Here is a 13,036-nt window from a genome sequence, read left to right on the forward strand (position 1 = left end):
CATGGCATACATAAGTGAACCAACTGCTCTTGAATATGGAACTCCAGACATGTACTCAATATCAACTTCTGATTGTGGACAAAAATCTGAAGATAATCTGAAATGTGCAGCTAAAGGAGTGCTTACTGGCTTTGCATCATGCATATTGAAGCGACGAAGGACCTTTTCAATATAACCTTTCTGGCTAAGATACAACTTGCCAGACCGTCTTTCTCTGGTAATTTCCATACCGAGGATTTTCTTTGCTGCACCTAAATCCTTCATCTCAAACTCACTACTCAGTTGTGCCTTCAATTTTGCTATCTCTGATTTGTCTTTTGCAGCAATCAACATATCATCAACATAAAGAAGCAGATATATAATTGAACCATTAACCTCTTTAAGATAAACACAACTATCAAATTGTGATCTTTTGAAATTCTGAGAAAGCATGAAAGAGTCAAATCTCTTGTACCATTGCCGAGGTGATTGTTTCAACCCGTAAAGGGACTTATCCAACCTACAGACAAGATTTTCTTTACCAGGAACAACAAAACCTTCCGGTTGCTCCATATAGATGTCTTCTTCTAACTCCCCATGTAAAAATGCAGTTTTCACATCTAATTGCTCTAGTTCATAATCATGTATTGCAACGATACCAAGTAAAGTGCGAATTGAACTATGCTTCACAACTGGGGAAAACACATCATTGAAATCAATACCTGGAATCTGGCTATATCCTTTAGCAACTAACCTTGCTTTATATCTTGCCTCATCAGTTGGAGATATACCTTCCTTTCTTTTGAAAATCCACTTGCAACGGATAGGTTTCTTCTCCTTTGGCAATTCCACCAATTTCCAAGTATGATTCTTTTCAAGTGACTCCATCTCATCATGCATGGCAGCTATCCATCTATTGCTATCGGTAGAAACAATAGCCTCAGAATATGAAGAAGGTTCTGCATTACCTTCGATTTCTTGCGCCACACTCATAGCATAAGCAACTATGTTCGCTTCTTCGATCAATCTTTGAGGGGCTTTAATATTTCGCCTAGCTCTGCCTTGTGCAATAGAGTATTTTGGTGACTGCTCAACAACAGAAGAGTCTGACTCTTCAATAACCGGTGCATCTTGGTTACTAGCAATATTCTCTTTTTCTGGTACATGTACTGAACTGATCAAGTGCTCCACCTGCACGCTTGCTTTCTGCTGACTCTTAACAGGAACATTAGTAGAAGATTTATCATTCAACATAACTGTTTCATTGAAGATGACATTTCTACTAATCACAACCTTTTGGGTTTCAGGACACCATAACTTGTAGGCTTTCACACCAGAAGGATAACCAAGAAATATGCACTTAATAGCTCTAGGCTCCAATTTACCGTTGTCAACGTGAGCATAAGCAGTACAACCAAATACTTTCAGGTCTGAATAATTAGCTGGGGAACCAGACCACATCTCAATTGGAGTCTTCTTATCGATGGCATAACTGGGTGAGCGATTAATAAGATAACAAGCAGTGGAAGCAGCTTCCGCCCAAAAACGTCTAGGTAAACCTGCATTTGACAGCATACAACGGGCCTTTGAAATAATTGTCCTGTTCATACGCTCAACTACGCCGTTCTGTTGAGGTGTATGAGAAACGGTGTAGTGGCGCACAATGCCTTCTGACCTACAATATGATTTAAATTGCCTAGAACAGAACTCCATCCCATTATCAGTACGAAGGACTTTCACCTTCCTTTCAGTCTGTCTTTCGACCATAGTCTTCCACTCCTTAAATACCAAAAAAGCTTCAAATTTGTGCTTTAGAAAATAGGGCCAAACTTTTCTCGAATAATCATCAACGATAGTCATCATATAACGAGCACCTCCAAATGACCTCTTACGAGCAGGACCCCATAAGTCAGAATGCACATAATCAAGAATACCTTCAGTAGTATGTGTGGATGTGGTAAACTTCACCCTCTTGTGTTTGCCAAAGATACAATGCTCACAAAATTTCAACTTTCCGATGTTTTGTCCATCTAGTAATCCTCTCTTGTTCAATTCTGCCAAACCAATTTCACTCATATGCCCGAGACGCATATGCCAAAGATCGGAATTCGATAATGAATCGGTAACTGTAGCAACATTACCTACTATCGTAGTACCTCGTAGATGGTACAAATCGGCAGTTTTAATATCAGTTTTCATCACAACAAGAGAGCCTTTTGTTACCTTCAAAATTCCGTCTCCACCGGAATATCTGTACCCTTTGCGATCAAGAGTAGATAAAGAGATGAGATTTCTCTTTAAACGGGGAATATGCCGCACATCTGATAATGTTCTAATGCAGCCATCAAACATCTTGATCTGTATAGTACCAACGCCCGCAACTTTGCAGGGCGTATTATCACCCATCAAAACATTACCACCTTGTACAGGTTCATAGGTGGTAAACCAATCCCTATTAGGGCACATATGATAGGTGCATCCAGTATCAAGAAGCCACTCGTCACTGGTTTGTACACAACCAGCATAAGCAACCAGTAATTCTGCATCTGGTTTATTATCAGTAGCAACTGCGGCTTTACCTTGCTCTTCTTGCTTACCTTTCGGTTTATAATTTCCCTTGTGCTTTTCTTTGTTCTGTAGCTTCCAACAATCGGAAATATCATGTCCACCTCTCTTGCAGTATTTGCATGACTTATACCTGCCTCTGGATTTTGATCTCCCGCGGTAGCCACTAGAACTTTTGTCTCTTGATTTGTTGTCTGTGTTTTTCTCTTGTTGCCTGCCCCGAACAACCAAGCTTTCTGGTTGTGAGTTAGATCCTTCAGAAGGTACCATCTTCTTCATCTTTTCTTTGGCTTGCAAAGCATCATAAACTTCTTGCAAAGTTAGAGTATCACGACTATACAAGATAGTATCTCTAAAATTTGCATATGAGCTAGGCAATGAGCACAACAGAATAAGGCCTAAATCCTCTTCATCATACTTTATCTCCATGGACTCAAGGTCAGCAACAATTTTCTTAAAAGTGGAGAGATGATCCATCACAGACTCATCATCTTGCAACTTGTGCAGAAATAACTTTTGCTTCAAGTGCATCTTGCTGGTTAGATCCTTTGTCATGCATATCTGTTCCAGCTTCAACCACAGCGCGGCAGCTGTCTTCTCCTTAAGCACTTCCTGCAAAATATTATTGGATAGATGAAGATGGATATATGCCATAGCCTTACGGTCTCTCTTCTTCTCATCGTCGGACCAATCATTTATCCTTTTGTTGTTAAATCCATCAAGTGCATCATCCAGATCTTGCTGTGCAAGAATTGCACGCATCTTCACTTGCCACAATGAGAATCTTGTGTCTCGGTCCAAAAGAGGTAGATCATACTTTAAACTCGCCATTGGGAATAAATCCTGAATCTGTTGGTATTAATATGTTGAACCCAATCAGATACGCGAAACTCCAGTGCTCGGAACGATGCACAATAGTTGATCTGACAACTTTTGGGCACACAAGATCGGGTAAATGTAGCAATTAAATCTGGAAAGAAAAACGATACTGTTACTGTAGCTGTACTATAGCTGCTACAGTAGCGCGGATTGGACGGCACGATCTGATGGCTTATCCTTGGAACGATCAATTTTTCTCCTGCGTGCGTGCGTCTGCTCCTTTCTTTTTCTTCTGTGCGGACGCGACGTCGAGTCGGAGTCGCCGCCGATTCCGACCTGATCTCGACGGAACGGCGATTCTGTAGATCGCCGGAAAAAGCCCGGTCAGCGGTAGCAACGTAGCGTAGATTAATCTTCGCTGCTCTGATACCACTTGTTAGAAACAAAGGCACAAACGAGACACGAATTTAACGTGGAAAACCCTTGCGGGAAAAACCACGGGCGCCAACCGACAATAATCACTATGAGGATATGATTACAATGCAGGGGAAACAATGAGAACTCTTTTTCTTCCCGTGCAGACTACAAGAGTATATATAAGGGGAAAATCTAAGAGTCCTAGTAGGATTAGGCGAAAGAATCCTATTAGGAAACTAATCCGACTCCTAGTAGGAAACAACTAGGAGAAACCTACTAGGAAACTAATTCGGATATAATTCCAGTTACAATTCGGATCACATATTTAACACAGGAGTTGAGTACATAATTAAGCTTACACTGTTTACAGGGGCCAATCTAAACCAGCTGAACTGTCCTGCTAGGTAGGATTTCATCAGCTACTCTCAGCCTTACAGGAGATGTGTTCTGTTCCTATACTCACAGTGCAAAACAAGAGATGAGAAGAGAATGAATGTTTATCCCTGTCTATCGGTAAGTGGATCGACGTCATTCAGCGCCCGATGATTTCATCGTCGTCTTTCCATTTATGCTTACGCTTTATATTTATATTTATAAGCTAATATTTAAAATTTAAATTGATCTTGTATTTTTTATTTATTCGTTAGCATTTTCATTTAAATAGCTAGGATAGGATCATGTATATAAAAATTCATAAATTGTTCTCTGTTTGAAAAAAAATGGCATTCAGTATACCAAGCTAAATACATTAAAGGCACATGATGGTTGAACAAAAAGGCTAGCATGTACATTTGGATTCCATGTCAAGCCGATTAATTAATCGCAAAGGTTGTAATTAGTGGAGGCACACGCCGCGAGCAAACCGAAGATGGCAGCGGCAGCAGCAGTACGTACTGCTTCATTGACAACACATGCATTAAGCAAAGGCATTTGCACTTGCTGCTAAATTGATAATTAAATTGATTGCAGCTCCGCGTAAGACAGCAGATCGAGCTAGCTAGAGAATATTTGATTACTTAAAGCAAGCACTCTCATGACACGTCCTGGCCTTATCCATATTACAATGCACTAATTATGTGTGGATTTTGATCTAGCCTCACTCCTCGCTTCACCACAAAGGAATTTTAGGAGAAATCAAGAAGAAAAGAAGAAGAAGAAGAAGAAGAAGAAGAAGAAGAAGAAGAAGAAGAAGAAGAAGAAGAAGAAGAAGAAGAAGAAATATGGGGAAAAAAAATTCGAATCACACACGTTCTCGACCGACCGATCATCGATCGAACCACAACTAGCGTAGAATGGACGGCCGAGGATGACGGGCTGCAGCTTAGTTAATAGTGTCCGTTGGCCGGCGGCGGCGTCTCGACGTCGAAGACGTGGCCGCCGTTGGCGCCGTGCTTGCTGCCGTGGCCGCCGTTGGGCACGGCGCCTGTCGTCGTCAATGGCAGCTCGCCGCCGGCGCCGCCCTTGTTGCTGCCCGCCGCCGCGCCGGCGTCGGAGGCCGGCGGGTTGACGTTGTCCGCGCTCTTGCCCCAGATCAGCGCGTACAGGCCTACCACGATGATCACCGCGCCGATCACGCTGCAAGAGTCAATAAACAACAAAATTAATTAATTATTCTAACCATGATGAGCATATACTATATATAGTAGTGAGAGTAGAATGTATTTATTAAAAAAAAATGTGGTCGTGTACGAGGTATATATATTAACTGTAGTACGGATGCACGTACCTTCCAAGTCGGATTTCTTCCTTGAGAATGATGGATCCCATGATGGCGGTGATGATCATGCAGAGCGGGTTGAAGGCCGTCACGAACACCGGGCCCCTCTGCCTCGACACGATGCCCTGCACGTAGTACGCCACGCCGGAGCACACGATACCCTGCACGTACGCATCTCATCGCGTCAGCGGACTGACTGTTCGACGGCGACACAGCTCGCCGGAAGCAATGGCCGGTGGACGACGACACTTACGGCGTAGACGCAGGTGAAGAGGCGGGTGTCGAAGCCGATGAGCCAGGCGCGGGTGTTGTGGCGCTCGGCGACGAGGGCGACGGCGCCGCTCATGACGGAGCCCATGAGGCAGATGAGCGTGGTGAGCGACAGCTCCGCCGGGTAGCTCTGCAGGGTGTTGGACTGGAGGACGAAGAAGCCCGACCAGCACACGCAGGCGACGACGATGAAGATGGTGCCCTGGAGGAACCCGCCGCCCGCCGCGCCGCCGGCGCCGCCGGACGCTCCGTCGTGGTGCTGCCCCTTGGTCCACGGGAACTGCACCACCGGCCCGTGGTACAGCACCATCAGCACCGCCCCGGCCACCGTGAACAGCGTGCCGGCGATCTTCGCCTGGCTGTGCACGCTGCGCAGCCTCACCCTCTCCATCCTCAGGACGAGGGCCATGACGAAGGTGACGGCCGGGAGCACGTTGATGAGCGCCGAGGCGAAGCCGGCGGACGTCAGGTTGGCTCCCATGTAGTACAAGTTCTGATCGAGCACAGGCCTGACCACAAGATGGCACAGACGCATCCGGTACGTACACGTGTCAGATTAGAGCTTAATTAATTGTTGCAAGTATTTAGTACTACTAACTAGTAGAGTAGTAATAATCAACGTACTCAAGTAAGGCGAGCCCCATGATCTTCAGGAAGATTACGAGGGTCATCCTTGGCCTCACTCGCCTGCATCAAGTATGAGCAAAGAATTAGCCACTGATTAATTAGCTATGTTAATTAGGCTATTAGTTATGGTGAGATTAATCGGTGAGTAGTAGCTAGTCAATTGCAACTCTATATAATGTTAAAATATGTCATTTTGTTGCTGTTCTGTACATGGCTGTGGTTCTTATCTGGGATCTCTATATGTAGATAGTAGTTGTGGTATACATGTACATAAGCTGGGTTAATTAACGCGTGACATGCAAGTGATTAAAAGCTGGGAATAAAAGTATATGCATATATACTTTTCGAGATCAGCATGTTGCAGGTACATAGAAATTGAATTGACAAGCTGCTTTTGGGGATTAGGATCTGGAAGTGCCTATTGTGGAGCATGCACCATCAACTGAAAGGGACTTAATTAAGATGCCATGTCACATGCGGATTATGGTCGAAGATAGAACTAATTAATGAACAGCAATGCTAGAAATGGCAAACCTCGATCAGAAACTAAAGAATGATTGAATGAACTACTCCCATGCCTCTTGTGAGAAAACATGCACGAATGACTGTTTCATCCATGTTCATGAGTTGCACAGAATTCAGACAACAACATGAGAACTGCACTCATGTGTTCTCCAAAACAATGCATGGCTTATGCATGCATGCACTCATGCCTCCATTAGTGCGTTCTAAACTTATAGCTAGCTAGATCACTGGGCTGCGACACCAAGAACTTGAGCTATAGAAAGAGATCAGCAGCGATAATTAATTACCTCTCGAACCAGAGGGCGAAGGGAGCCATGACGGCGGTGGCGAAGAGGTTACGGTAGACGACGAGCACGAAGTGGCTCATGCCGCGCTTGAGCGAGGCGACGGCCACCACGTACATCCCGGCGAACCCTACCTGAAGCAGGATCATCGCCAGGTACGGCTTCACATCATTCATAACCCTGGAGACACCCATTCTTCTTCTCAACACGATCGATCAGTCTGTCTACCTTAATTAGCTTGGTTTTCTGAATATCTTTGGCTGTAGCTAGCTCTAGCTCTCTAGAGCTAACACTGCACACACAAGCAGGCAAAGAAGCTGTCTGCGGCTGTGATGAGGAGGGCAACGAGCTCTCAGAGGTATTTATAGAGTGCAAGACGCTGCACTGTTCAGCACACACACATGACACAGCCGTTGCTATCGAAGTTGGATTAGTCGAGCTCGCCCAGACCAGATGCCCTAGAGCTAACTTGCTAGCTAGGTCATTGATGGATCTGACTCATGCTCCTCTCTCTCTCTCTCTCTCTGAATGTTGTTGCGAGCAGTGCTGGCTTGTAATGTTTCCAGCTTGTTTAGTATTCCACTTCCGGGCAAAGGAGCCTATGTCTGCGTCGCTTCTCTCTTTTCTCTGCTTTGCCGGGAAAATGCAGGGAGCAAATATTGCCTATGGGTTTCGCAACTTTGCCATATCTCTTTTTGGCCACCTGAAGAGGATAGTTGCGGCCGGCGGCAGGGATGATCAGGGCCGTCCAAGCCAAGGTTTGTGGGAGTCAGCTGGACTTCTCTGATCTGCAGCTCCTAGGCTTTTACTGCTACACTCGTTAACCCTACCAGAAAAGCTACTAGTGCTTGTCTACCGACAACAATCGATGTGCATGCATGTGTAGAGTTAACGTTCTTTATAACATACTCTCACCATACGATATAAGACTTTCTAGCCTTATCTAAATTCATATAAATACTAATAAATATATATATATATATATTATATTTATCAATTGGTAAATTTAGAGAAGACTAAGTCTTACGATATGAAACGGAGGTAGTACTAGCTAAATACCTATGCGTTGTGATTAAATACTATAGTTGTATTCGTTGGGTGGTGAATGATAAAATATTATCTGATTTTTGTGATAGCTATTAAATAGTGCAAATGATAGAACTAGCTACTATAAAATTAAAAATATATTTTACAAACATAAGATGATGAATTTTTGTATAGAAATTTTTCGTAAAAAAGTACACCATTTAAGTAGTTCAGAGAGTGTGAGCGTAAAGACCGATGAAAAAAAGCTGAGAATAATCTAAGTAACGACAACCGTCATAAATCTAACAAATACTACCTCTGCTTTATAATGTAAGATATTTAACTTTTTAGTTGCAATGTTTGACCATTTGTCTTATTCAAAAATTTAGTACAAATATAAAAAATGACAAGTCGTAGTTAAAGTTATTTTGATAACAAAGTAAGTCACAAGCAAAATAAATGATATTTATAATTTTTTGAATAAGACAAATGGTCAAACATTATAAGCAGAAAAGTCAAACATTTTACATTATGAAACGGAGGGAGTAGTTTGGAATATGTCACGCAGAAATCAGACTAGATTTTGGGATGCATTGGGTACTATTCCTCGCCTCAGGGTTAATTTGCTGAGGTAGGGGCAGGTTCCATAATATATAGCAAACAAGCGCAAGCGTTAAATATTAACTTAGAGTGCTATGAAAATTCAAATTAAAATTTGAGGAAGTATTTTAGAGCATGGAGAATTTAAGAAAAATACTCCAATGTATATTAGATTTTTTTCTTGGACATCTTTTATTGTTTGGAATTCTCTTTTAGCCTTTTGATAATCTCTAGAATTCCATAAAAAAGGTAAATTCCATAAGGAAGTTTTTTTTGAAAATATGACTTTTAGAAATATAGAGCACTCTTTAGAAGATATGATTTTTAGTGCAAATAATTTAGTACTCCGTTCATTTTAAATTACTTGTCGTCTAAGTTGGTCCTAAGTCAAACATTTAAATATCTGACCCCATCAATGTCTAAAAAGTATATAAGTAAACAATGTGTGAATTATATATTATGAAAATTTTTGTTGCATTGAATCTAAAAGCATAATTTGTACGGTATTAAACTATATGAATTTTTGTAATTTTGTATAACTTGATGACCGGACATATAAATGTTTAACTTAAGATAAATCTAGAATGATAAGTAATTAATTTAAACGATGTGGGTGTAAACTTATGAGATAATCCGAAAAGAACGGAGCATAGACCAGCAGGGAGAATACTGTCAATGGATTATATTCGGTTGATATATAAGATATGGCATCGATACTAGCTAGCTAGTTGGCTGCTGCTAGTTAATTGCTATTCTTATCTTCAGTTTAACTTGGAGGGCATTAATTAAACGAAAATTCTCCCAGAAAAGCAGTCATGAGCTAATTAATATGTTGTCTTTTTGTTTATATAAAGAACTGCAATATGCTGTCGCTTCTGGGAGATGCATGTGTGACGTTCAGATATATAAACAAAGTAGTAGTAGCTAGGTTTAGACCTATATGTGTGCGAAATTACTAGGATAACGGATAATATGTCAATGATAAGGCACGAATTTTTGGTTTTTAACCCAACACTTATGCCCAACTTGATCATTATGCCCCGGGTCCTACTAGACATAGCATGGGATTAGTTCATCCTATTACATCAGGTTAACAGTGTTAATGTCTAGACTCCTAATTATCTTGGTTATTTTTTCCGAGTACACGTTAGAACACGCACACACAACATAGAAACCAATAAACCATACTTATATTTACGTCTAGACTATATTAGAGGCCTGGCTTATGATGTGCACACATGTTTTACTTCTAAATATATTATATATCCATGTATACGTGTATGTATAGGCTAAGCCATATAAAAAAAATCCAAACATCTACGTTAAATATGGACTTAATTAGATCCTAGTGAATAGGTTACACCCTAAAACCCTAACTAACTAGTAACTAGGGTTTTTTTTATCATACTTAAAAAGTACCTTCAAGTATTAAAAATTTAGTGTAAAATTTTGGTACACATCAAGATATAGCTTTTTTATCATCCTCTAAAAAAATACCTCGATGTAGCATATTTTTCAGTATAAAAGTTTAGTATTTTGAGGTACCATGTATCTTTAGGTATTAGAATTTTATACTAAAATCTTTGGTATCGCAATATACTTTTTAAGGATTGTAAAATAATCCTATTTACACAAAAAAATATGGTAACTTGGAGTATTTTTCTAATAATGTTAAAAAAAGCTCAACTAATTAAGTTAAGCTAGATTCACTTTATCATTGTAATAAAAGAGTTTGAAGTGATCGGCTGAAGCAAGGTGGGCTTTTCGGACAAGCTACAGGCCGGAGCTCCTTCGATTCACTAGTGATGCTGGTTTGCTGGTTCGTTTGGAAAGAGCGCAATTAATATGGCTGCGTCTTTGGGCAGCAGTTGAGAACGACCGCATTTTAATGGCCTTAGAGAGGAGACAATTGTGTGAAAAGAAGCAGGCATTTTCAGGGCAATGTGATATAGTAGCTTTGACTGTTTATTTTCAGCTCTTAGTGCTGGGGATACCGGACATCCGATGCACCCAGACACCGCCAGCTTCATGTTGAAATTATAATATTTGTATAGTTTTAGACCGCTCAATCCTAAGTTCACCGGTCAGCCAATTCCCGGCTAACCAGACAAAAATTATAATGAAATAATGTGAACCGCCTCAATATTAAACCACAATAGACCTGCATTTTCTTTTAATAAATGAAACACATCATGATCGATCGCAACAACAAAAGGAACACACATTATTCGAACTTTCTACTAGATATAGCATGGGGATTAGTTCATCCTATTACATCAAGTTAATGGTATTAATCTCTAAGCTATCGATATGTGACTTTATCAAGCATAAGTTAGATACATATGGTCAATGACCATAAAGGTCTTTATTTGACTAACTTACTTTAGTTCGGAAGGCAAACCATCATGACCACATGGGTAATGGACCAGTGGTTGTCTAGCCTAGACTAGATCTAAGGTCTTACATTAAGATCTATTTGTCCATTATCCATATACATGCATGCTAAAAGGACAGAATGTTTGACAATCTGATTGGACCAGTTGACCTAGGTCAAGGTGGTGTCCCCAGAGGTGACCAAAGGTTGTCGCGTGACCTAAGTAATGAAACCGGTTAGCTGGCCACTTAGAAACCAGATCGTGGTATCATTCTAAGTTCGAGGCAATGACTTTGGCCTTCCTAGGGGGCTACATGTGTGTCTTGACCAATCGAGTCAAGTAGAAGCAGGTATACCACCCCTTCCTAGAGTGTGTCACGTAGCTGCAACGGGAAATAGCGATGAACCCTCTCTAGGTGTCATATTATGATAATCCCTTGCCTTTACGTGGAGAGCCAAGTGGCATTCTTGTGTCAGAACAAGTGGATGTATGCCCAAGTAGACACCACACCGTCCTTTGAAGCAATGTGTAGGTTACAGAGCTCGTTCATTATATTAATTGTGAATTATCTCAAGTTACCTCTTGGTATTAATGCGGAAAGATACAATATATGCAACACACAACTTCTTCCTGGAGTGGTTTTTTGACACCATGAAGAGGTTGTTGATAATGCAGGTGGACCTCACATGAGTATGAAGGATACCTATTTCTACAATAAACTCAGCGAGAAATTCAAGAATTTAGCTTGGGCTTATGGTTGTAAATAATTTTTCTCTTGCTGGAGAGAAAGCCAATACCCGTATAGTATAAAAACCCATCTTAAATCCTACAGAGATGGACGGAGAGATTGGCAAGAGCACCATGCTGCATAGAGTAGCTCAAGAGTTCTGAATAATGTATATGAACTTCCATGATAGTAAATAAGAACAAGAGTAAGCTTAGTATTCTTTCGAAGGTCTAAACATGTATACGGGTTTACGCTCTCCCTTTACCAAACACTTCTTTTTTTTTTGCATCTGATAGCCTTGCTTAATTCTAGACCTATGATTTCTCACATTTATCGATGCTCAAGCATAGACACATACATATGTACACACTTATGTCCATGTCTAAACGATATCGGAGCCCTTGCCTCATGTAGTGCGTGCACACTCTTTACTAATAAATGTGCCCATGTTACATGTATATCATACTGTGAAACCATAGGAAAATACATGCATTTAATCTTGGTGTACAAGTTCCGTCACGACAATCCTGACCAATTTGAGTTATGCTCAATTCACTCGATTATTTATTTTAGAGCATTTTTCCATTCTTGAGAATGTACCATGAAGTATTACTGTTTTCTATAAATTTTATATAGAAAACAGTGTTACCTCATGTACGTTATCTCCTTAAGAACGGTAAATTTGCTCTTTATTTTAATATAGTAAAAAAGTGCATGATACATTGACAATAAACCACGGTAAATCTGCACCCCGTTTTAGTAACTGAAACCCATCGAGATCATGACAGCAAAGAGAAAACACATTTTTCGGACATACACGGCTCCAACACATAGAGCGAGTAACTATCGGTGCCTACATCATTGATATGCACATTCCCCCTAATCAGGGGCTCTGAGATTTGCATCGAGAGACATTACCTTTAATTCTTTTCTTTTTTTACCCGAGTGATCTCAGCGCAATGAGAGGGGCACCAACCTAATGGAAGCAATGAAGGCGTCTCTCCGGCCGAACCAAGCGAGCGAGCGAGCAGCAGCTAGTGCTTTGCTGATGTGCCGAGTGCTCCCGTGCCGGCATGGTGCGCTCCAAACAGGATTTGCATCCATC

At 41.1% G+C, this 13,036-nt stretch overlaps 1 protein-coding gene across 1 annotated transcript; it reads right to left on the minus strand.

Moving 5' to 3' along the window:
* Window positions 1–4,776: 4,776 nt before the first annotated feature.
* Window positions 4,777–7,519, minus strand: LOC102714897 (WAT1-related protein At1g44800-like). Its single transcript, XM_040521030.1, has 5 exons — window positions 7,207–7,519; window positions 6,392–6,454; window positions 5,751–6,276; window positions 5,507–5,658; window positions 4,777–5,355 (listed from the first exon to the last, which is right to left on the minus strand). Exons 1-5 carry the CDS (start codon window positions 7,395–7,397, stop codon window positions 5,106–5,108), a joined length of 1,182 nt encoding a protein of 393 aa, XP_040376964.1. The 5' UTR covers window positions 7,398–7,519; the 3' UTR covers window positions 4,777–5,105.
* Between the last annotated feature and the right edge of the window lie 5,517 nt (window positions 7,520–13,036).

Source organism: Oryza brachyantha, chromosome 2 (genome assembly GCF_000231095.2).
Source record: "Oryza brachyantha chromosome 2, ObraRS2, whole genome shotgun sequence".
Taxonomy (NCBI): domain Eukaryota; kingdom Viridiplantae; phylum Streptophyta; class Magnoliopsida; order Poales; family Poaceae; genus Oryza; species Oryza brachyantha.

Coding starts and splice junctions, on each gene's coding strand:
- LOC102714897 (XM_040521030.1), bottom strand. CDS start 7,397: ATGGGTGTCTCCAGGGTTATGAATGATGTGAAGCCGTACCTGGCGATG. Junction 6,277..6,391: donor ATGGGGCTCGCCTTACTTGA/GTACGTTGATTA, acceptor TCTTGTGGTCAG/GCCTGTGCTCGATCAGAACT. Junction 5,356..5,506: donor GAAGAAATCCGACTTGGAAG/GTACGTGCATCC, acceptor TGACTCTTGCAG/CGTGATCGGCGCGGTGATCA.